The sequence below is a fragment of the Falco punctatus genome, assembly GCF_963210335.1.
Source record: "Falco punctatus genome assembly, chromosome: 5".
NCBI lineage: Eukaryota > Metazoa > Chordata > Aves > Falconiformes > Falconidae > Falco > Falco punctatus.
Window position 1 is genome coordinate 56,738,723 of NC_137584.1, and position 25,778 is coordinate 56,764,500.

Consider the following 25,778-nt stretch of genomic DNA (forward strand, 5'->3'; position numbering starts at 1 on the left):
AAATTAACGTTCAACTCATCTCCCCTACTGCCCCCCACGCCACCCCAAACGCTCCATCAGTACTGACATTGTTACTATTTTCAACTCCCTTCTGCCCTGTCAAGAAAAAAAGCATGGTGAATGTTTTCCTGAAGAAAAAGCCAGACAGTATAAGACAGAACTCTAACCTACCTCTGTCTTGGGTAGGAGTCAAAAACACCAAGGAAGGGTTTCAACATTGTTGGCTTGTTCATCTAGTCTCTACAAGGTTAAGAGCAAGTGCAGGCTACATAACTAGGAAGTTAGCAATATTACCCTGAGCGAGAACTTCAGGAGAGCATCTGATAATTCTGACAAAGGGCAACTGGGATTGAAAGAGACCAGTGTTACTTCTGTGTTCTGCCAAGAGATTTTTCCATTAGCTATACACACACACTTACGCACACAAATCCTTTCAAAAGGAAAAGTATTCCTCATCTACAGCCACTTCAACTTCTCCTTTCTTAATCCCTCCTTTTTATATTAAATCTGCCTACCAAACTGACAAATAAGGCTCATCATTTGTAACTTCTGTGTAACCTAAACTCAACTGCAAGAATATCCTTTGAGGCAGCATCCTCTGAAGACAGATTCTGCCCACAAAGAGGGAGGGATTTCTTCTCCTTGTAGGTTACATACCTTCCACACCACAGTAATGACTATAATTATTGAAAAACAATTTTCTGTTAGAACTCCTTTATGTGATGACACTAATAGGGACCAGGGATTCCATTGGCTATCCCAGTTAAGATTTAATAATGTGGGAATATAAAGTCACACTCTTCCTCTTGGTTTTTATACTTTCAGAAAGCTTCATTGTAGAGAAACTCACTGTTTCCCAGAATAGGAGAGTTTTTTCCTTTTGACTTCTTAGTAGGTAAGAATCAACTGTTTTCCCATGAGATCAATTAAACCTTTCTTCCCACTGTCTTCACTGGATTTGACTTTCAATCTCTGCTTGCACAAAGAATTACTTTATATTAAAAAAAGTACAAACCAATGATTTTTTACCTAAATATTTGTTCCTAGCCTATTCAAAATACTCTGAATCTATGTATGTTTGAAGAATGCTTTTTCTAAATGTAACCTCCTACATTTTTTTTCCTGTCAACCTACAATTCAGGTAAAATGTGTCATTATCTAAGAAAAGATATAAATTTTCCTAACATGTTATAGTGATCAACTGGTGCACCTGAAGTCTTCCGAGGATCCAGCTTTGAAACTGCAAGCAAGAGGGAAGATTCCTACATATCCAAATACAAATACTATACATATTAGTTCAAACAAACATTTAATAAAAGATATTTTCATACATCTCACGAAAAAAATAAATTACGATATTGAAAGTTAATGTCCAGATCTTTGTATCTACCTAGTCATTGAGGTAAAAAAGGTGTGACACAAACTGTAGTCTCTCAGAAGGAAGACTTCAATAAAAACAGGTACAAATTAGATGCAAACATCAAAGGCTCCTGTGTCAGGGAAATGAAGCAAAGTATCACTATGGTAACCTACTAATTTTTAGTTCTCAACCTAATGAACATCTAAGGAAATAAAGAAAAAAAGAAATAACATTCTGATATGGTGTTTAAATAAAGACAACACTGTCACAAAATGGGCATTCTTCTTTATCCAAAAATAGCAGTCTCATCCGGCCAGTTATTAACCCTTAAACAACTCTTTCTCAGTTAGAGCCAAAAAAATTACTTAATCTAATTAAAGCAAGAAACATCAATTCAGTAAAAGTTAGTAAGTCATTAATACAACTGATCTCTTCATTTCTTTTTGTTCTTTTCCTGTCTTGGGGACACTGAGACAATGGAACTTGCTTTTTAATTTTCAAATGCTATTTTGAGAAACTTTAGCATTTACATGTATTGATGGTGTATCAGAAATGTAAATGCTAAAAGTCCTCTGCCAGTGTGATATAGAGACACTGTTCTCTCTATGATTTCTTCAAGTATCACTGATCTTCGACAGTATAGAAACTGGAATGCTAACAATCTTTCTGCATTCAAGTCTACACTTCTAGAGAAATTTCCTTATTTGAGAATTTCTCAGTTTTGTTCATTCAGAAGCTATCATTATACATTTTCCATTAATGCATTATGCAAATAAATCTTGGTCTACAGATTGTTCATTCACATTTGACTACGAAAACTTAAACTTGGGCTAGTTACACTGACCTGAAGATAAATCACATGGGGATTTTGTTTGGGTTTTGTCTTTTTGCTGTTGTCGTTCCAGATCTTCTTGGGTTTAATTCTGTGATTAGCCACAGGAATATTACTGCTGCAGGTACTGACACTATGAAATGCCCAAAATATTTTGCCTAGAATTAACATTTCTGGATATACTCTAATCAATCAAACCATTGACTAAAATGTTTGTTGAAAGTATACATCAAAAGAACATATTCTGCTTTTTTGAAGATGACAGATTTTAACTTATGACACTACTGTAGGTGTAGGTTTGACTTTGGCACTGGCTTGCCAACCTATGCTCCTTCTATACTTCATCAGGTTTCCTGAGGTACAGCAGAATGGTGTGTCTAAACAGCTCATGGGTTTTGCAGCAAAAGAAAGCTATGTCATGTACATTTCTTAACTCTGTCAGTCTTACAAAATGTCTGTAATATCTGACACATAAAACAAAAGTCCTACCCTGGAACAAAAATAAATTATATGCAGATGTAGTTCCACTGAAAGACCAGGAACCAGGCAAATACCGCCTACAAAACAATTAAGAGTAAATCTGACGTTGGTATAAATTGTATTATTTTTCATGTTACGTGTTTGATTAAATATGAAAAAGAATTAACCTGGGTTAGTTCTGTGTTAATGCTACATATTTTGTAATGCAGTCTGCAGCTGCTCAGACAGATGAAACTAGTGTTTTACTTATGAAAAGAATATTGCTAAAAACGTAAGCTGATTAATTAATGTGGAATGATACTCTTCCAGCCACTATAAAAGTTAAGCTTTTGGCTTTTCACTTCAAGATGTTCTCTCTCTATTAGGGCCATATCTCGGATTAATAACTACCTGTGTGAGGTGAGATTAATTTAGGGTGGCTTAAATCATAGGCCTTTCACAGAGTCTGCCTGATCTAACAATTCCCCTGTTCCAAGTGGACTGGAACAGATGCATTCCTCCCTTCAAAGTCTATTTCCTGTTTAAAGAAACTTTATCAGATGACGGTCATTTACTAGGTTCAGGACAGAGCACCAATTACAGCACATCAGGCCAAGTTAAAAATTATTAATTGCACACTTAAGATCAGAATTAAGTTCCACTCAATTCAGCAGGCCTTAAGCCAATGTTTCAGCCACAGATATATACCGGCATGCTGAATAAAAGCCCTTTGCTATTAAACTCAGCCAATGAAGAATACAAGGATGCACTGGTTTAACCAAGAGGACAGCAGACTACTGGAATCAATACCAGAAGAGAATTAGATAAAGAAATTGAACCATGTAAATTAAATTAAATATTGGAATAATTACTTTGGCGTTGTATCTTCAGTGCAGACATGTTCTCCCTGTAGAAAATTTCTTCGCCAGTGGAAAACTGCTAACTCCTGTTCTGTTCACCACTTAAAAAGCACCCAGTTGGAAATGTTTTGAAAACATATATGCACCATTTCTCTTAATATCACTTTATCTGCTCCTGCTAGATTTTACAAGAACTAATACCCATTCAAATGATGCCAGTGCAAATGATACAACTACAAGCACAAAGTATTTGTGATGACTTTTCCTAGATGTGCAACCAATTTTGTATCTGGTAACTCATGTGAGACTCCTTTAGAAAGCTTACACCTTTTTAAAGGTTATCAGCAGGATATTTTCACTGAAAGCTGTATTTCTCTATTTTTGCAATTGGCATTGGAAATTTCCTGTAAATATAACCAAACTATACATATATATATCCAGTACTCAAAAATAATTGTATTAGCAATTTTGTATGTGAATGTTATTTTGCATGCAGAGGAACAAAAGAGAGTAAGTGTGTACCTCTTCATATGGAGATAAGCCATTAAAAAGTGGAACAGAAAAAATTAATGGAAGGATCAATATTGAAGCTAAAATTTCACAGAATATCATTAGACATCAAAGAATCTGTAAATAAATAAACACTTCAGATCTTCACATTCAGGTCATGTTACTTCCTTGAATTACCAAGCCGTGTGCAAAGCAAGCATCGGAAAAAAAATGTGAAAAAAATATACAGTTGGAATTTAGTACACACGGCTTTCTCTCTCTCCACTGTAAGAGGCCAAAAACACTGTATTTTCAGCTACAGTCATCACATTTACCTTGTTCTTTCAATCACAGATCCTCATTCTGTCCTCCACCACATCTTTTCTACGCCCTCACAGTTAAAACAAATGACTGGTCTGTGATTCATGTGCCTGGACTCACACTGAAATAGCACAGGCCTCTGACAGGACAAGAATGAATAGGTATATGCAGGGGCAGATGGTCAGTTACAAGCTCTTATATGCAATAAATTAAACTCTAAGTAAAATCATTAACATTTAACATCATAGCTTATACACAGGGACTGAAAATACAACTCAGTCTTTAATGACTTCACTGGGTTCACGATTTTTCTCAGTATTCTCACCTTTGTAAATGACATGGGAACATATTTCAAGCACTTAAAGTTGTCTGAAAGTACTAGTGCCTACTTCCACCTAATAACTCTTTTATCTCTTGGTTTACTCTGCAGAATATGCTTATTAGAGTGTACCTTGTATGCATTTATATAGGACCAAGTAAGATGAGGTTTTTAAATTGCAAGTAGACTACCTCTCCTCAGTTTTCAAGCATACCAAAACACTCTGTCTGCTCAAGGCAGATATTTGCCAATTAAGCAAAGGGTGATTTTTTTTCTGTCAGGTAATGGTGCATGTAATAACATCTGATCTTACCTCTCCATTCTCCAGAGGATGTATTTTGGAATAATAAGAAGTGCATATGACTTCATCATCTTTTATATAGGATGGAGTTCCAGGACGGGGATGAATGTTGTAGCGTGTCAGGCACTCACTATCTGTGATAGCGTAATACTGCCATGGTTGATAGTCGACACCATCCAGCGAACGCTCTAATATCCAATTTCCAGGTCGAGGTGAGTTAGCTGCTTTCACAATAACATACGCAATCTGGAAAACCTGGAAAACCGACAAATTGTTAAAATATATGTAAACAGATAATTATAAATTCACTCTGTTTTCTTAATAATTACCAAATTAAGAACAGTAAATATGACAATGTTGAATTTCCTGACCAAAAATATGAAATATGACCTCAGATTCCATCGAAACTCTAACTACAGAAATAAATTCTCCATTAACATTTCTGAAAACAAATGAGTTGCATTAGGCCAATGGAGACTTTGAAAATAGAATTAAAAAGCACTCTAAATGCCACCTAACTTAGTATGTAATTGCTAAACTGCAGTTTCAGCCAAACGGTTGCAAAGTTTGTTTTCAAGTATTTTCAGTTTCTAGAAGTGGGTTTGTTTCTGTATGTGTATTTATAGACATACACTATCTGCAATGTTTAGGAGTTGCCGAACTGTAAGAATGTTATTGCTGTTAAGAAAGAAGCCATAGGTTTAAAGTATTAAAAGCTAATCACATCATGCTGAAATTATTCCATAAAACATTCTAGTTTCAATCATATGACTTGGCACTCTGGCCATAAATAAGCTTTACAGGACAGAGACACATCAAATATCACTGTAAACAGAATGTAAGCATGTAATCAATGTTCATTATGGTCCATTTCACCTGCCTATTCAATTGATTTATCAAGGCTTATTCCTGTTTACAAGCCTGCTGGAATGCAAGCCACAAACAACGCATTTGCAATTGCAGAATGACATTAGTGATGCAGTTTTGGTTTGGTGTGGGTTTTTTAACCTAGTAATGTCTAGATGCACAAACGTAGAATTGAAGCTAAGGAAAGAAAAGGAAAGCTATTTCCATTACAAAAGCAGCACATATACCAAATTAATATTTTTAAGATGCAGTGCTGTGAGTCTGCACATAAGGATGCCAGAAGGTATCATAGAGAGCAGTATAGTGTTGATTTAACACTTAATGCTTTCTATACTGGACAGTCATTGTAAAGAAGCTGCATGATTCAGACTCAGTCCACACAAAATCTGTTGTGAATACCTAGACAATCAGTAACGCTGGTGAAAGATCCTACTGTATTTGATGAAAGAAAGAGTAACAAGAGTCAAACTGCTTTTTTAATAGTATTATAAAATACTAATATACACCGGTATTATAAAATAGAAACTATATTAAGTGGCAGAGTACAGCAAATACTACAGTGCATTTGATGACAGTAGGAAAAAAATATGTTTATCTCCAATTTCATTCCCGCCTTCTGTGTAGATGCTGAGAAAGTGGTAAGATCCACAACAGCTTCAGTCAGGAAGTCAAATCACTAACAACGGAAGTTTTTCAGCGGGAATAAGAAGTGGGTGAGGCTGTGTTTATTGCGACCTGAAAAACACATGTGTAACTGCATTCATAGAGGATTACCTTAAGTTATCAATGTTTTTCTTCAATAGTATAAAATAAAATCTCCAGAGACAAGGAGAAAAATGTGTTTCATTCCATTGTTTCAACAGGAATCATACAACAATCTGTCCTGTTTCACAAAATGCCCTTTCCCCTCTTAAACACATTCACAAATATATTCCATTGTGGTCACAAGTAACTATAGCTGTAACTATACTAGATCAGTGTCACCAATACTGTTTACAATAAACAGAGAAAAACACAACATTAACATACCTCTCCAAACTGTTCTCTCCCACTTAAGCTCTTTGAAATGAAAGAAAATAGCTGAAGTGTTTAATTATTTATTATTTTCTGAGGGAGGTAATGAGCAACAGCTATATTTTAAAGGAACTAGCTTATCAAGGGTTATTTTGTACATCGTCCTTTGCATGAATAAAGAATCCAACATATAATTTTTACACCAGCATAATCTTGTCAAGCCACATAAACTTTCAGCTCCAGCTGTCCAGAATAGAGACTTGATTCTAGACTACTTCCAAATACTTAAAAAAAAAATAATAATCAAATAAGTGTTCTACCCCAGCTCTCATATTAAGACTATTCCTTATATGTTGAATGGTTAACAGCTAAGGTTATACATATTACTAGGGCTTCTACTGTGGAAGATCTGTGCTTTAGAACATAGCTGACAACAAATTCATAATCTTAGGCGTGCATACATAGTTTCCTTTGTGGAAGTCCTAAAATCTTCAAAACTTCACAGAAGATTCAGTGTTAAACACTGCCAAAAAACATTTAGCTCTGCAAACATCTTGGATGCATTGGCTTTGTGGAGCCAAGGGGCATAATCAACAGAAGTGGCTTTTTGTTTGCTTGCTTTGAAATACTAGGCTATGTGGGAGAGTGAAACTTTCTACAGTGACTTTTCAAATTAGAGCCCTATTTCAGTAAAGTTTCCTGCACATTCTGCTGAAGATTTGTTTGAAGTCTCATTTCTTACCTTCCAGGATAGCATACTGTTTGACTTCTATTTATTATACACCTTTGGCTTTAATTATTTTTAGCATACTTTGCAAATGAAACTGCAACAAAATTTTATTAAAAAAGCAGTGGAGAGGAAACAGCGTATTTCAAGTCATAGTTATAGCGGGGTGGACTCTTAATTTAAACTTGACAAGGAAAAATGCTTGTTAACATAAATTAAAGAGTACACATGAAGAGCTGTTTTTTACCACTACAGAATTAGCGATCAGGCTGATCCAGACTACTACTGTCCCAGCCTCTGAGAGTTCCTTTAGCGGCTTCTACAACAGCACTGAGCAATCTGCAGCCCACTGACATGTGAAACATTTTCTTTTCTCTTTCAAGTCTCTATTCATGAGGAACTGAAAGACTGTTTTGTATAAAACAAAATTATTTCCTGGGCAGAGAAACAGAGCTGGAACTGAAGACCAGAATTTTCAAATGTTGTTAGACTGTTAATGCTAATTGCAGTCAAGGGAAGATGAGCAAGCACATGCATCAAAAACATGACCTGGCTGATATTATTCCTCATTTTTCTCACTAAGGCTAGGTTGAAGAAAGTAGAGATGTTACCCGTGCTTCTTAGAAACACCTTTTATTTGGGGGACAGCTAGATTGTTAGCGCTTTAGCATGAATTAGGAAGACGGTTGTCCCAGCTTAGAAAGCTACAATAGTCACTACCAGCTCATCACAGTGCTATGACACAGACAACAGTGTATTCCATGCTTTAATCTGCTTTCTAAGCAATTTCACAACAGTAGCCAGTGCACAAAAAACAGGCTAAAATTAATGGCAGCTGTATGATGATTCTCAAAGCAAGTCAATGTCATGGAAGCAACACTGACTTTCCAACCAACTGGCAAATTGTCTTTCTCCAGATACAAGAGGAACCTTTCTTTTACTGTGCAGTTCCTTAGCAAATAGTGTTCTGGTTACTACAATACAACCAAAAGGAGCGTAGTGGCATGAGAATACTATTACCAATGCAGTCTCAAGTATCATGAGTTTTGCTGTATTTGTTTCTACAATCAAAAAAAGCGAACCTGCTTAGCTTTCTGAAGCCTACTTGGAAACTGTAACACCGAGATTCTATTTCCATAGGGTAAAATTGATAGAGCATGCCTCGTTTACTTTTCAACTAGCATCAATAAGATGACACATGTCAACCGATGTAATAATTGTACAATCTTCGAGCACATCTGGTTTTGTACAAGTCAAACAGAACGTAACCTGCAGAAACAGAGCTTGCTGATACAAATGTGAAAACAGAGCAATACCAAGCTGCCTAGTAGCATGTAATAGATCATTAACACAGCTGCCGAAGTGCAGCTGGTGCTTTTTTCTACTTGCTCTGCTCATATGACCACAGTGTAATTATGGGAGTGGGAGGGAAATAGTCTAAATAGTCCTTTAAGCCTTTCCCAAATTACAGACAACATAATCCTCAAGATGAGAAACAAAATGAGTCTTGGGTCTCATTTTCACTGGTAATAGTCTCAGCAGTAAGATCTGCAAAGCACATATTGTGAGGAACAGTTTCATAAGTTATAGTACTGTATCTTCTTATGAATGCCTCCTAAGACATAGAAAAGTGCGTCCTACTCTACAGGATAATTTGCTACACTAATATTATTCAGATAGAGCTGAAATGAATCATTAATCTGCACAGGGTTAGCTAGTGAAGCAGGAAATCTCACTGCGCCTGACTCCCACCTGCACTTCTATTTAAAAAATAAATCCTTCAGTTAGAAACTGTTCATGTAAGCCAGAATATCATCAGAGAAAAAATACAGTACTACACAATTCTACAGAAGTATTTCCATTTCATTTTCTCAACAGAAGAATGTTAACAGCTCTAATAGAGACTTCCATCAGCAATCTGGTGTAAACTGTGTATCTGCTTATTTACCGTAATTATATTACATTGATTATTATTCCAGTTCAGTGGTCACGTAGACATGGTATTCTTTTATTGAGAATGCAGAAGCTGGGCCAGGGTGAAAATACTGTTAAAACTTGTGGCTTTAAACATCCCATACATTCATTTAACCAGTCATTTAAAAGTGCTGTTAGGGACAGCAAAGCACTGCAAACACCCCCTGTCCCAATGTGAAATCCATTCAGATGAGTCAACTGAGAGCTGTCTCAGAATGGCCTTTGGGCTAATGGGTGTTATTGGCTACAGGGGGGTGCAACTCATTAAGAGAAGCAGGGGAAAGAACATTTTTAGACAGTGTGAAATTTATTATGGGATGGGTTAAGGGGATTCTGTAAATTAATGAGACTTACTATGAAACATTTTGGGGATAAAGGCGGGGAAAGGGAGGGATCAAGGTGGATCAGGGAGGAACAAGCATAAGGAAAAAGAAAAGAGAAAAGGAACAAGTTAACTGTAAATACCTAGCTGGTCAGCGTGTTTGTCCTGACCTCAATCACTGAAGTGTGTCCCATTTTCTCATTAAATCCTAAGTATCTTCCGTTTAGGTGTGCTCCCACTTTTGAGTGGGTACTATGTGTGATCAAGAGTTAACTTCAAGCTCAACTAGCCAGAAAGTAGAAGAGGTCTCAGCACCAGCAATTAGAGTAGGGCTGCAAACCTCCAAGGCTCTTTTGTTTGGGTGCCAGCAACCAGTGACACCAGTGAAATCTGGGGCCAGCTAGCGGATACATCATCTAGGGCCAGCTACTGAAGTGTTGCATGTGTGTATGCATCCATAGATGCCCCTAGAAGACTTTAATCCTGATCAGCTGAAAAGGAAGAACAGGGTGAGGCAGCCTGTGCTGGTTTGTGTTCATGTGGGTGCTGACAGGGCACTGTGATCTATTTATGTTACTCCCTGTGTGTGCTTCACTCTCTCAGAAACATGAGCTCCGCTTTGCTACCGTCTGAACATGAAGACAGAGCCACAGCAGCCTTGCCTCCATCAGGCCACCAGATTCAGTAACTTCTAACACCTGGGATGACCATCAGGAATTACAGATCTATACAAACTCTGAATGCAAAACAGTGTTGCTTGATCATTAACTTCTATCTTTACACTCATGTATAAAAATAGTTGTTATATATGCAGGCTATCAAGCATCTCAAATATCACATTGGCACTACTTTTTGTTTTGGAATAGCCTCTTCTACAGGCTTATGACATGAAACAGCTCAAATCCAACTACTTTTGCTAATGAGCTAAAGCTGAGGTTTTGTGGGTTTGAGAAACAGCTCCTCATGTTTTCAAGGGCTGATAGCAATTGCTTATGATTCTCTGTGGTCAGTCATATTTCAATTCACATGTATTCGTATGGATTATTGTTTGTGCCTATATGAAAGACAGTTGACTCTTTTGATTCAAGAATTTTCAAACAATTGGCTATTTAAGAACAACTAACATTCTCATTTTAGTCTCACATCCAACTCAGAGAAAAAGCCTAATTTAGAAATGAAGTGGCTCTCCAGATTCCTCAAACGACCACGTAGCACGTATCTTTTTCTATCACTGTCCAGGGAGACAGTGGCCATGGTTTCAAACATTCAGCTCACAGTTAGAAATTTCGTAATTGAAAATGTTGGCATGGGGGGGAAAAAAAGGCAACAAAAAACAACCAACACCCCACCACCACCACCATTTAACAGGATTCAGCTAGTATCAGTTTATCAGTTTAGAGAGCTGAACAGCTTCCCACCATGCTGCAGTTTGCCTTCTAATGACAATGTCTCTCCTGTTCATCTGAGCTGCTTCCAACTGAAATGCTGCTACCAGATGGGGAATTTGGGCTGAAAGACGCACACACTTGATTCCAACATAGTGGGTTTTTTTCCAAAGTGTTACAAACAATTTTGGTTACTAGCTAGCAGGGCATTATCTGTCCCAGAAAAACTGTAGATACAAACGCCACGCAAAAGAAGATGTCCACAGAACTCTGTGGGGAAAACAGTAAGATTTTTACCATAGAAAACCTTGAAAAGTTCTAAGGTGTGTGTCTCCAAATCAAGCCAAGTTTCAGTTAGAAATCTTCTGCCTTTTCTAATTAGACAAAAATTCACTCATATAAAATTCTTGGTCACACCCAGTTAATATCTGCAGATGATGCATTTGTAAAAAATTTAAAAATACCTCAACTGAGAGCAAGCTCAGCTTTCCTCCTCCCTGTATATAACTGCTAGAGAAGCCCAGGTTCACTTAAGAACATATTCTTCTCCTTGAGAAAAATAGATCCTTTATTAATACCTCTCAACTTTTGCTCAATTTGCAAGTAAAAGATGATTATAACTTGTGTCATTTAAAAAAAAAAAAAAAGGCTAAGTCTATTAAAAGAGTGCACTTTATAAAATGTCAAACTGTAAAGCTCTCAGGTTGTCCAGCTGCTGACTAAGATACATTAAGGCAAATGGAGGGAGCTAGTACATGCAAAGTTTCTGGCAATGTCAGCTTTGTTCTTTGTAATTTTCTCGGCTGGTTTTCTCCATTACCCACTGTTCAGTTGTTTGTGAAGGCCTCAAAAAGAATAGCTGCTTTTTGCTGACCATTTTAGCTGCTCATCACTGGCCTAGCGTACACCAGAACCGAGGGCTACAGTTAGTAATTTCTTTCGACAGTGCTTTCAAATAATAGCAAAAAGCAATTTCTTTTTTTCTTCATTTCCTAAGGCTAATCACTTCTTTCCACAGAGAGAGTGTATGGTGAGGAAAGGAAAATAGATGGAAATGCCAATATTCAAACCTTTCTTCTTCAAATCTATACAATAGAAAGACAGAAAAGGTGGTTCTTCTGTTTTGGTGCTAAAACGCAAAAAAACTCCACTCCCCCCTCCCCCTCCCCGCTTTGTTTTTTTGCTTGATCCAAGAATTCACGCTCAGCCTGGGTCCAGTAGCATTGAGAGCACCCAGAGTAAAGTTTTCTGATTTTGGTTTCCGTGCAGCGTCATCTCACCAGCTGCCTTTTAAGAGTGACCTGTCTGTTCCTCCACCTTGAGAAGGAAAGAACTGTCATAGCCATTATTTTAGGCTCCATTTAAAAGTTTTACAATGCACAAACCTTGAAACCTAAACATTTAAAAACTATTCTCAATCTCCTCACCTATTACAGACTCATACCAATTATTTATAGTTTAATTCCATAATGTGAATATTAATTTTAAAATAGATGAAACTAGTCAGATACAGGAATAGCACAAAAGAATCTGCTTTTCCTAGAGAATGCTTACTTTTCTTATAGAATCATAGAATGGTTTGGGCTGGAAGGAACCTTTGAAGATCTAGTCCAACCCTCCTGTGTTAAGCAGGTACATCTTGTACTAGAGGCTGGCTGGTTGGTAGTTCCCAGGGTCCTCTTTATTGCCCTTTTCAAAAATAGGTGTGATACCCTCTTTTCCCAAGTCAGTGGAGACTTCGCTTTAGTGCCGTGACTTCTCAAATATAATGGAAAGTGGCTTAGCAACTACATCAGCGAATTACCTCAGGACCCTGGGATGTATCCTGTCAAGTTATTCAGATTTCCCTTTTGTACAGCAGAAAGCAAGTTCAAGCTACACTAATTTTATCAATGTGAAATTAAAGATCTTTTTCAATGTTATGGTTTCTGACTTTTCTGCAGGGTGCCAAAAAGTATATAAATAAATGTTTGTTTAGTGAGGTGACATCTATCTGTTACCCACCTTGTAGAGAGGAATACAAACAAACATCTGAAACTGTTGTACTGTTAGCATAGAGTACCTTCTGCATTATCAACTTTTAAACCTTTAACATTTCCCTGCTGAAATCTTCCAAGCTTTTACTTTGAGTTCTCTGAAAAAAGGACGTGTTATTCACCATATATAATGTATGATAAGAGACATCATCTCAAGGAACTGGGATTTTTATTTGATTTTGATTGTGAGCTCTTTGAGGTTAAGATCATTGTGAATATGAAATAGGCATGTACCAATTTATACCCATTCCCTGAACATGACACAATCTCTCCATATCAGTCGAAAATATTGTGCAATATGAACAACTTGAACAATGAAAACATGAACAAAGTAATAACTTGAATCTTCAAATAAAAAAACTAAAGACTTTTTTCCAAAATATTTTCAGCCTCATCTGCTTCTTTTCTTCACTTTCTCTTCATATGAACCATCCCTCATTTCTTTAGCTAAACAAGATAGTGGGTAAAAAGGCTTAAAAATATATTCTGGGAGTGATTCTGAACTGTCCTTATGTCACTGAAATTTGGAAATTTCAAAAAAATACACAACGAAGGAAGAAAATGGAAAAGAAATGAGAAACTAAATCTGATTCCCAGATCAAAAAAGTGCATGCGTGCTCAGTTTTCATTTTTGTTTTTAGTTCTTAATACTTTTTAAATTATCCTGAGAACTGCTTTAGATGTGGCTATGTTGCTGTTTGGCATAGCAGGGGATATACGTGATATAAACGCTTAATTATAAGATGAGTAATTTTATATATTTCCATCTCATAGTCCCCTTCCACAATCAGAATTTACTTATGAAAACTTAGAAGACATAACACATTAGGACTCAGAACCAAGCAAAGGGTTTATCTTCACTACAAAGTTGTATGTTCTGTTTAAGAACAGACCAAGTGTCTGGTTTTCCATGTTTCGTAGCTGGAGAGATCTAATACATACCCTTCTCTAAGCTTCTTCAGTCACTTAGTCCACATTAGTCCAAATTAAAAAAAAAAAAAAAAAAAAAAAAAAAAAAAGAGCTACATTAATGACTGTTTTTACTGACTGTCTAAACTACATCATTGATAAATGAGTCTCTAAGTGCTTCCACTGAGCATGTGATGGGCAGCAGATGGCCTTCATAGAGCACAAAGGGAAAAAGGGAAAAAATTCATGAAAGGAACGTATACATATGTATTCATTCTTGAATGTTCAGAACCAGGGATTATTTTGTGCAGCCCCAAGACCTATTTAAACATTTACTTTACTACCATTATTACTTTTTCCTAGAGTGGTTTCAGATTCACCAACAAATTGCACAGACAAGGAAAACCTCTTGGCAAGTCTTATTCAATGTTCTTGACCAAGCTCTGACCTACTGCACACATTATTAAAAGTAGCAGCATTTTACCCCATGCCATATACTGCTATCTGAACACTTGTACAGCCTGCTAGCTTGAAAGCAATTAAAAACAAAAACTTAAGCATATTTCATCAAATAATTGTTTATATACTGACATAATACTGCAAAGCACTACATGAAATTCATATGACAAGGTACTGTCTTGCTATTAGGAGTTGTTACTACTCCCCTAAATCTTAACTTACACAGAAAACCTTACAAAACACAAATTAGTCAATTAATAACCTATCGCAACACATATTCAGCTGTCTTTCTGTTACGACAGTTTTCATCATGTGTACTACTGAATCTTGTTGCCCATCTTGTAGTATAGACCTTACATTTCAATAATAATTTTGTGATAAATCGCTAGCACAACAGAAGCATTATTTCATGACCACCACTGTCAGCTGCAAAATTCATTTTTCTAGCTAGCTTTTTATTCATCATAAACTATTCAATGACAATATATTTCTTCAGCAAGGAGAGCAAAATCTATTAAAGACTGAGAATCCTATGATCCCATTACTTGTCATGCCACCATTCTCCTAGGCATTGTGACTTTCTTTAGAACCAGAACTGCCAATAGTACAAAATCAGAAGAAAACTTTGCATTCATGTCACTGTGACACGTGTGTGTCACTCTGGATTCAAAGGTTATAATAGAGTATTTAGGACCTATATCCTGAAACTATTTGCCTGAAGAATGGAAAGGTGAATAGCTCTCTTGGTTAAAACCAAAATTAGAAAAGGCAAAGCGGTATATGTATTTATTGCAGTTAGCCAGGGAAAATGTAAGGTAAGTAACCTCAGAAAGAAAAACTAGTAATTCTTAAATGATTTGTTTTACTCTTTGTCAGCATGTATTATGAACTGAAGCTGAAAGGATTTGCTTACTTAGAAATCTTTCTGACTAACCACAAAGCAATAAAGTTATGGTCTGATTGAATGGAGAGCATTAAAAAAACTGGGCTAAATACTCCTATGAAGATTTATTGTTAATATAAATAAATCTCGCTAGCAGCAATTTATAGGTTGGGTATTACAACTGATCTTTCAGGACAATAATGGCTTCTTCGCATTTCAGAATGCATTGAAGAGTACTCCCTCCACATAATATTGCACCACTTACGAAAAGCTTTCTTTTTTAATGCTACAGGAAAGTCAGCTCGAGTAACTTCACTAAGACTTGTTTGTCAGAACACCTAAAAGCTGCATGCAGCAGGCTCTGCTGGAGTTACAGCTGCCATCAATGTGCACTCTCAACCCTTAGCTAAGGAAAAAGGTCACGCGGTTTTCTCCAGGCTTTTGTCTGAGTGATACCAATGTGGAAAACTTTCTTCTGAGACAAGAACCAAGGCCTGGATGACACCTGTAACCAGAGTGCATACATATTCTCTCCTTCCCATGAAGGGAAAGCCAGCTGGAAAGCCACATAATATGAAGTGTACTTGCTAATAGTATACAAAACAGGTAGCTCTTAAAAATGTTCACTGTGCTGTCAAAATATTTACTACAGTTCTGTTTGTTTTCACAAGTACTAATAATTATGTTTTCTAAATAAGTTTGCTACAAATCCTCACTGGTATATATTGTTTGTTTTCTGGTTTTGCTTTTTTCAAATCATTTCATTATAAACTAACTTCAAAACCAGTAGTTTTGCTTTGGTTAAAAAGAATATCAGGAGGATAAAGTATGCTTTGTTTCACCCAACAGATACCCGATTATTGCATTATCAGCAAATCATGAAACTAAAGAAATTAAGGAAATTACTAAAATGTTACTAAAATGTTCAGATTCAAGTCTATGAAGGAAACAAAAAAAGACATTTTAAAAAAAACCCACCAGTATTATAGCTAACATTCAGTTACACGTTAAAAAATAGCTGGAGACTTTAATAAAACAGAAGAAATACATCATCTTTAAAAAAAAAAAAAAATTAGTTCCACTGTCTCATTGTCATGGGTTTACTTGCATCTTTGTTGGGTTGTGACTTAACTGAGCCACAGAACTGCCCTTAGAACTGAGCCACAGAACTGCACTTAGGATTTTTTATTTTTTTTGCGAGAGAATGAATGCTTTGAACTCTCAAATTTTTACATTACTTCAGAACAGATTCATGTGCTAGAAATACCAGAAACAAATATTCAGAGTGACAGCTCTATCTTGCAGGCATAGACTGTAGCTCATAGATCAGTATTTTATACTTTGAAGTTTTACAATCAGTTGAAGCCAACGAAAAGTGCCAGCTGCTCCAGAGAGGGGTGGAACAGTTTTCCCCACCACCTCCTGAAATATGTTCCTGCCCCCTCCCCCATGCTGGCATTAAAACCTCACAGAGCAAGCAAATTAAAAAATTGATCTGGCAGAAACCTAACCCTGAAAAACAAGACAAGATGTAGTTTCCAGTATCAAGGTACTGATCTGGTTCGCTGGATGGCAGCACAAGTGCTAGTGCTAGAACAAGGGAGACAAGAATGTCTCCCTTCAGCGAGTTTGGGGAGGAGGATGCACCGGGCAGGAACGGCAATCATGGAATTGCAGCACTAGAGTCTGAACAGACTTTGCTTCTGTTCACATTTCTCTCTTTAGACAAACATTTTTGAAGATGGACAAAACAGACTGGCATTTGTGGGTGAAAAGTCTCAGTCTGCATTATTCTCATTTTTGTTAAATTACTGTCTGGTTTGAGGATGAAGAGATGCTTTAAGCTTCACCTTTACAGAAACTGTTTTGAAAGCATCTCAGATATTAGAAGCATGTAAACGTTAGTAAAAAAATAAAGTATTAAATGAAAACCTAAGCAAAATGTTTGGACTTATATATAAATTTAACATATGAAGACTGACTGGCACTTAATTTTCCTGATCTCGTTCCTGTAGCACAGAAGTAAACAGCATTGTTAACCTTATCTTTATTCCTTTAGCTGATATTTGATATCAGAATTTATTCAACACAAGGCTAGCTGTAACTTTTTTTTTCCCCACTAGAAAATGTATTTGATATTCCAAAGCAGAGAAAATATCATTTGAAAACCAAATATTGTCTAGTGATATACATATTCCTGTACTACTGTGCAGATAACATGTAAAGGCTATTTTAATATGGCTGTGTTGCTCAACACATTACGATTCATTAGCCATTGTTTGGTGAACTATTATTAGTGAAAATAAGAAAACATAAATCTGTATTAAAGGAAGCAATGTTGTTGTGAAATATCTTACCATCCAATATACCTTATATTTCACTGTGGCTATAAGACTGACTTCAGTCAATCCCTAAAGGATTAATTTAACTGAATCTAATTGTGGGGTTTGACTGCATAGACAAAGACCCACACAACGGGTTCCAGTAGTTCTTTGAAACCAGACAACAGGGAGATGGTTCCAGAATCTAGAAATCATGCAACAACTTCTAAATGGTCTGCTTTTCTAAAACCTGGTTATTTCTTCTGTAAAGAAAATAAGTTGGGCAGGGACACAGACAGAAATTCATGGTCTCTGTTGCTTATTTTACAATAAGACACAGTTCCTAGAACATGTGTTTTCAGACTGGCTTTTGAAGGGATGATGAAGACCAGGCAGTATCTCATGTACTAGAAACACAAAGAAATCATTAATCAGAAAGGACAGCTTTACTTTTGCAATTATAGAAGTACTCCAAGCCAGTCCTTCCTATAGCAATCTTCTTGTAACCCCCTCAGTCAAACACTAGAAGGGAGAGGGAGAAGGCCAAAAGCAGGCAGAGAAATAGGGATGGAAATAAGAATTTAATTGCTCATAAAACAGACATTCTTTAATTTGAATATATTATGAACAGGTAACCTGTCTCAGTCTGACCACACATCTGGGCAACATCTTCAACATGGTTCTGTAAGACAGTACTTGCCACCCTTGCATCAAGTCATTCTCTGGGCTAACAAACATGCTGCTGTGTAACAGTGATGAACCTTTCTGAAAGTGAGTGGTACTCCCCCAAGGGATCTTGTGAATATCGTGCATCAAAGGAACTGACAGCTGAAAATAATGTTTCTTTCAAACAGCCCTCAACACTGCACACTCATCCTGGCAAAGCTAAGGAGCAAATGACAACCAAGGTTCCATCAGCAAGGTCTCTTTGCAGGAGGTTTCTCCTCTTTCATACTTCCCTTCTCCCCCAACAAAGGTCAATAATATTACATTAAGACATAGGGAAATATCATTTTGGTATGTGTGGCATCTCATAAGCTTAACATAAAATCTGGACTCTCTTCAGACACAGGGCTTATGAGGGTACATCCACATTAGCTTCTTAACTGAGGTAAGGAGCATGCTTTTGAGTTGAATCTCCCAGCTGTTCCATTTTTGCATGCTTTGGGTTCACATCATAAAGAGGTCATGGAGCTCACAAACTGGATTCCCTTCAGATAAGAACTAAGCCAGAAGAACATGCTGAGACATCCCTCATTCATTTCAGCTGCTAATGGAGACTCAGACCATGGACCAGAATAAAGCTAGTCTAAAATAAATTTCCTGACAAGTGAGCTGGGTTCTCAGCATCAAATAAACACAATTCCTCTCCCATGTATGTCCTGCTTCTCTCCCACTGTGACACGCTCTTTGCTAACGCAGGCAAAATTGAAGTATCAATATTCAGATTTTTTCCTCAGTTGGTTTCAAATTTTAGCCAAATTTTATGTTCAAATTATAGGTCACATTTCATATTATGTACAGTAGTTCTCAGCATAGCAGCAGATGTATAAACACATTGTGCAACCCAAAATTCAAGCTCTGAAGTAAAAATAATTTTTAAAAAACAAGCATTATAAAGCATAGTAACAAAATAATGAATCACAGTCCATAATGTGGATGCGGTATATGTAACTCAGCTGTGAAATATTACTTTCAGAAATTTGCTCTACCTATAGTAGCAAAGAGTGAAGATGTACTTTCCATGGGACTCTTCCTCCATAAAGAGATTTCTTTTTAATTTGGTGGCAATCATGCATATGCTGATTCTGTTTCCCTGTATCGATAAGCTGGGGTTTTTTTCTCCTCCCTTTTAAGCTCTTTCCAGAGACTACCACACTGAGCTTTTATAACACTAGTCTGAGTCCTATCCTGTTATTTTTCTGTCCCAGCCTGAATCTCTCCCATTCATCTTGTTTCTTAGTTCTCTCATGTCTGTCTTTTACCACAGAGCCACTTAGCTGTTCAGTCTTGTGTAGAGGAAGCAAAAGCAATCACTCAGTTTTGCAATTCTTTTCCTCTTCCTAGCATTATCCTTGTTAAGGATATGTGATACGTTTGTGACCATGCACACATGAGTGTGTGTGTTTGTGTGTATTTCTGCTCATGGATATTAAAGTGAATCAAATAGCAAAGAAATCATTCAAAACCAGCTCAAAATGCTTGATTCAAATTATATTTGGACAATACAGAATTACAAAATAATTAATTTAGCATTAACAGAATATTGCTGTCTGCTTTTCATAAATGCTTTTCAAAATGCTTCTGAGCAAGCAAGCATTCTTCTCCTACTTTGTTATTCAGTTATACAGTTATAGCTTTATATATAGTTTCAGAAATGTCTCTTACCAAAGTATAATATGTGCCACTCAAATAGTGAAGTCCATAAGTCTAAGAACTTACGTTCTAAAATATACTGAAATACACTTCAGGAGAACTGGGACTGCAGTGATTTCTACGTGGTGTCAGAATACAATGTTTTGGACTCCTTTCTCACTTCCTACAGAAGGAGGGCAGGGGGCAGGATGAAAAGACACGGTGAAAGAGCTGGACACTATCAAAGCTTAAGGAACTTAAAACTGTTAAACTGCAATTGTTTTATAAAGAAATCAAGTACATATGTTGATCAGTTATTTTTGGTCTTGCACGTATGAAGTACACTTTATGAGATCTTACAAGGCTCTGAGTGTCAACTACTTTCTTTTTCTTCAGAAATTTATGCCTGGTAAGGATTAACTGGACACTGCACTGCTCCTCCACAGTCTCAGGCAATTAAGATCTATTTAGTTAGTCCAGAATTTTCTGCCAGAACAGAACTAACTCTGGGTCCACTCAAGTTCCATACATCTACCATCCACAAAATATTCCAGCACCATTTAGAAAAATACAAAGTGTATAGCAAAAAAGAAATCAAAATCCACATAAATATGCTCCTGGCACAAGTATCTTAGCAATATCAAGGGTATTGCCAATGTCCTTGTTCCCCACAACAGCAGGGATTTTGTTAATGAAAGTGTCCTGAGGTGTGTAGAAATCAAAAACAGATGGTCTGACCACCTCACCTCAAACTGCCAACTGGTTTTCCTGTGTATTTGCCAATTTGCTTTACAGATAACTCTAATAATCTTCCACATCACTGTGAAATAAAACCATTTGAGGATTTGAAATAGCATGAGTACAAGGAATATGTTCTCTCCAGAAGTCTAAGCACTTCTGTTTTGCCAGCTCCCTTCTCTATACTTGTTGAAGATAAAGGTTATTTGCTGTCCTGCTAAACACTGCACGCACAGGACCTGAAATACTTTTGTTGCACTTGAAGTGCTCACCGACAGACCCTACACAACCAGCAGGACTCAGGGATGCAGAACAGCGGACAGCTTCTCTGGGTAGTTTGTGAGTGCTTCATAGATGCAGTAACCTAGCGCACCGAGGAAGCTACCCTGCCAAACTTGGATCTGCAGTCTCAATTTCAGTAACCAGCGTAACTCAGCCTCTCATTTTAACCTCCATTTAAATTCACGTGAGCAACTCCCAAATAAATCTACATTAATTTTTTGACCTCCTATGCACCTGCTGGATGAAAAGTACTGTAAAAAATAGTTTCACATACACATCCATGAATGGTGGTCTATAATATTCTTGTGAAATAGGTAAGATGGTGATTATCAAAATTACTAAAAAGTGAAGTATTAAGAGCAAATTAGCAAAGATGCTCAGAACCAAACAGTTCCAGTTTTCAGCTCATATTTTTATAACAGAAAGGTACATATTTCAAACATACTTTAATGAATTAGAAACCTAGCCTCCATTATAAATAAAAGCTCTTTTTGTAAGTATTATGGCAAACCTCAACTGTTGGGAGAAAATAACAAAAAATATTGCGTTTTTCCCAACACAACTGATAATAATTTACCTCCTCCTAAAGTTAAATATATTTTACTTTCATTTTATTAGCTATTTCTAATGAGCATATGCTATTTTTATATGGCCACACTGCACAATAAAGTAAAAAAAAATAAAATTGTATCTGCCTCAAAAAGCCAAGCACTACATAAATGAAGAAATTGTAATTTTCCTGATTTTCTAATGAAATTGGGATCAATAAAAGCAGTCCATGTACTATCATATTTACCAGTAATAACACACAATCTAATGCAATTCTACAATTTTCAGTCCTTTACTTGTAGATTTGCCTTTTTGTAGCTCTATCGCACAAAAAGAAGTTAAGCATTTTGTACTTAAAGCAAGAATTTATCAGCACAAACATAGCAATTACAAGCCTCAAGTTGTGCCGGGGAGTTTTAGATTAGATATTAGGAAAAAATTCTTCACTGAAAGGGTTATCAAGCACTGAACAGGCTGCCCAGGGAAGTGGTTGAGTCACCATCCCTGGAGGTGTTTAAAAGACGGGTAGATCTGGCACTTAGGGCCATCGTTTAGTGGTGGACTTGCCAGTGATAGGTTAACAATCGGACTCATGATCTTAAAAGTCTTTTCCAACCTAAATGATTCTATGATTCTGTTCTTTCTGGTCTGATCCAAGTTGCAGACAAATGTTGGGCAGCCACAGACCAGAGAAGATTTTAAGGGGTAGGGGGGAATTAATTTGTTACCTACTTAACTGAATACCAAAACAGTCAAGTTTAATAACATTATGAATAAATTTGGTAGCAGATAATTGTTCTGTATTTATCTTGGCATAATACAAATAATATTATTTTCCATCTACCCTCAAATCCTCTTGCTTACATAACTGGAATTTATGTAGCACTTTCATAAGCATCAAATAACTACATTCTGTATTGCTACATCTGTCAAGCAAGGCTTCACTAACAAGAGGCAATTTATCTAAGGACCTCATTAGTCAAACCCATCCCTTTACCCAGGCTGCCCCTCAAAATAAACCATCACATGCACATGTATCGCTAGCACAGCTGAACTATTTTTAGTATATTTAAGTATTTTTGTGTATTTTTGTGTATTTAAGTACTACATTACTGAAACAAGAAGAACAGTATTCTGAACAGAAACTTTTACCCATATTACTTTTTTCTCAAACAATCTTTCAATTATTTTTAAAGAGCCAAACCAAAAGTTATCAGGAAAAAAATAACTGAAAATGTTATATTTAAAATAATTTTAAACTTGACATCATAAAAACATCTATAAAATAATTATTTTTAACTTGGTACGTTATGTTACAATGAATGGGTCAGTCAAAATTAACTTTCTGTTGTTTATAAAGAGATCAGAGAACTTGAGTTTATATTCATAATATAAAAGCAACACAGAGTAAAGACAAAAATAATCCAGATGATCTATTGTGCAAGAAAGACAGCCTTTCCAGAAACAAGCAAACAAAAGTCTACCTGTTGGAGGTCCAACGTAATGGTCACATAATGATATTCAATTCCATTCTGGATACTAGGGCTTTGCCACCAAGTGTTCTTGCCATCAATTGCATTTGTTATTGGATGTCGCTCTGTTAGAACAGCAGAAATACATTAATATATTTTAGAATTATTAGGAGATTTAAATCGTTTTAGATCTAAAATCCAGATTTTTAAGACAACTACAGAAATAATGAGTCGGCATTTTAAAATAAAAGACCAGCAAATTAATTTTGCTTTTACTCTTGGGGAAGTCATACTTATTTTTACTGGAATACTCATCTAACGTTAGTTGTTTCATTTTGGTTAGGATCACAAGAAGGTGATTCAGAACACCTAAATGCATTTGGAGGCTCTCCCGATTCTACAGAAAATGTAACAGTCTAAATCAAGTAAACACTTCCTGCAGTCTTCCAAAGTTTCAGGTACTGTAAAGTCATTAAATGTTGCAACAGAAACAAAAAATGAGGAACCTGAGATATGTTGTGCAAGGAAAGCAGAGATTAAAGCGATACTGGTACTTGCATATCTAAGACATTTCTAAGCACACATGGAAATAATTCAGGAAATGATTCAGAAATCATTACAGGATGTATTTCTCAACTGGAAAACTGACTCACGTACAGACATATAAAAAAGGTTTGCTTGGTTATAATACAGATCAAAATCCAAGATGCATTACTTTTCATGTCAACATTTACACTGCTGTAGTGTCCCAAATAAAACCCAAATAATAGGGATAAGAATTTTTTTACAGACTTGAACTCTTCCTAGATTTCAAGATCTTCTAAATTATTGAAGTATTATTGCACAGTATTTTAATGTCATTTAGACTGAGAAAAATTGCACTCAATGTTTCCAGCTTACTTTTTGTAGTCAATTTGTGTTTCTCTCCTGTACAAAATAGAGAATATCATAACCTCAATTTTAAAATGTACAAGGATCCATATTTTGAAGCCCCTAATTGGCTAGAGCAAGTCTGTACATTATGAGGAAAATAGCCCAAAGGAAATTTAAATATAGCAGGTTTCTTCTATGCAAGTTCTATCTGTGAGAACATAACAAAACAGAAATACTACACCTCTCATTAATGATAGCTTTCTAAACTGACAGGTTTTCTTGATATAAAACTGGAATATGCTTCATTACTAGCTAGTCCTAGAATTGCAAATAATTAATTCATGGACTGATTAATTTACTTGTTATTTTAATTATTACTTAAATCAACCAGCCAGATTGACAGTCTTTGTGTCTTCAGCTTTTTGCTATATCAACCACCTGTGGAGGACAGGAGTCCTAGCTCATTAAGGAAAACCAGAATGTCTGAACATATTTAAAGATACAATTAAAGTGCTTTGTGGGAGTGAGAGAAGGCATAAGCCCTTGGAATTGAAAATGCCAAAAATTTTCATTTAAATATCAGATTATTCAGTGGCATTAGTGGGCACCAACATTTGCAAGTTAGAATACGGGTGCTACAAGTATATTGAAGGGAAAAGCAAAACACACCCATGCTTTACATGTTCTCAGTTCCCACAGCTCTGATCATTTTCACAAACCTTGGCTTTAAATTGAGTGCTAGCAAAAATCACCTGTAAATCAAACTCAGAGCTCTTCAGTGATTGTGACAGAAGCTGTCTAATCGGAAATTTTGATGCAAGTCTCTTCAGGTAAAATTGATATAAAGGTAAATCATGAGAAGGAGGGCTGGGAGATGAATCAACAATTAACTGTAATCACCATTATGAAAGTTTAATCCTAATTAATTTGAAAACACTGATTAATTGCTGGCATGTTTTGCCTATTTAAAAGGTAAGGGAAAAATAATATAGTATTTGTAAAACCGACTGGATTGCAAATACAGTTCGACTAACCTCCCTGGTGGATGGCAAGGGGGAGAACTTACAGAGTGAGTCTATCAAACTGTGCTCTTTAATTTGGGCTCACATGTGATTAACCAGGGAATTCGTGTTCACTTTCTACTACGGTAATTAAGGGGAGGCACTCCAGACTTGCACATTCCAGGGGGATCATTTAAAGTCTGGTTACATTACGTGGCTCTCCTATTAATGAGCCATCTCTGTTTAAAAAAGGCACTTCCTTCTGCCAAATGAACATTTTAAAACCTTACAATGAGATGTGGTTGGCAAAAAAAGACCAGACATTATGAAGCTGGGCAGATTCAAGTTTTTAAGAGAGTAGGAGTGAGGGGAAACACAGATGCAAATCATTCAGATGGCATTTTTATATATATATGTATATATACGCACGTCTGTGCATACACATATACATTTGTGTACACTATCTAATATCATAAACAGGACATGGGAACAAAGCAATCCAGTTCTGGTTTAGGTTTAGGTTTTGAATTAAACAAATGATATACAGGAAAAAAAAACTTGTAAGACGTGCATGTGTCTCTAAATACCCATCTATAAAGAAAGGAAAGAATCTATTGCACAGTGTTTCTGCCAGTTGGAATGGTTCCAAAAACCCCTGAAATCTTCTCTG

The 25,778-nt window shown here is 36.3% G+C and overlaps 1 protein-coding gene across 4 annotated transcripts in view; it reads right to left on the bottom strand.

Moving 5' to 3' along the window:
* The window catches only part of LAMA2 (laminin subunit alpha 2), a 377,492-nt gene that overhangs the window by 253,302 nt on the left and 98,412 nt on the right, over nucleotides 1–25,778 (bottom strand). For all 4 annotated transcript variants that reach the window (XM_080390370.1, XM_080390369.1, XM_080390372.1 and 1 more), the window contains exons 3-4: nucleotides 23,247–23,359; nucleotides 4,954–5,196 (exon numbers count right to left, since the gene is read on the bottom strand). In XM_080390370.1, the coding sequence (XP_080246496.1) occupies nucleotides 4,954–5,196; nucleotides 23,247–23,359 (356 nt within the window). The remainder of the gene's footprint in view (nucleotides 1–4,953; nucleotides 5,197–23,246; nucleotides 23,360–25,778) is intronic.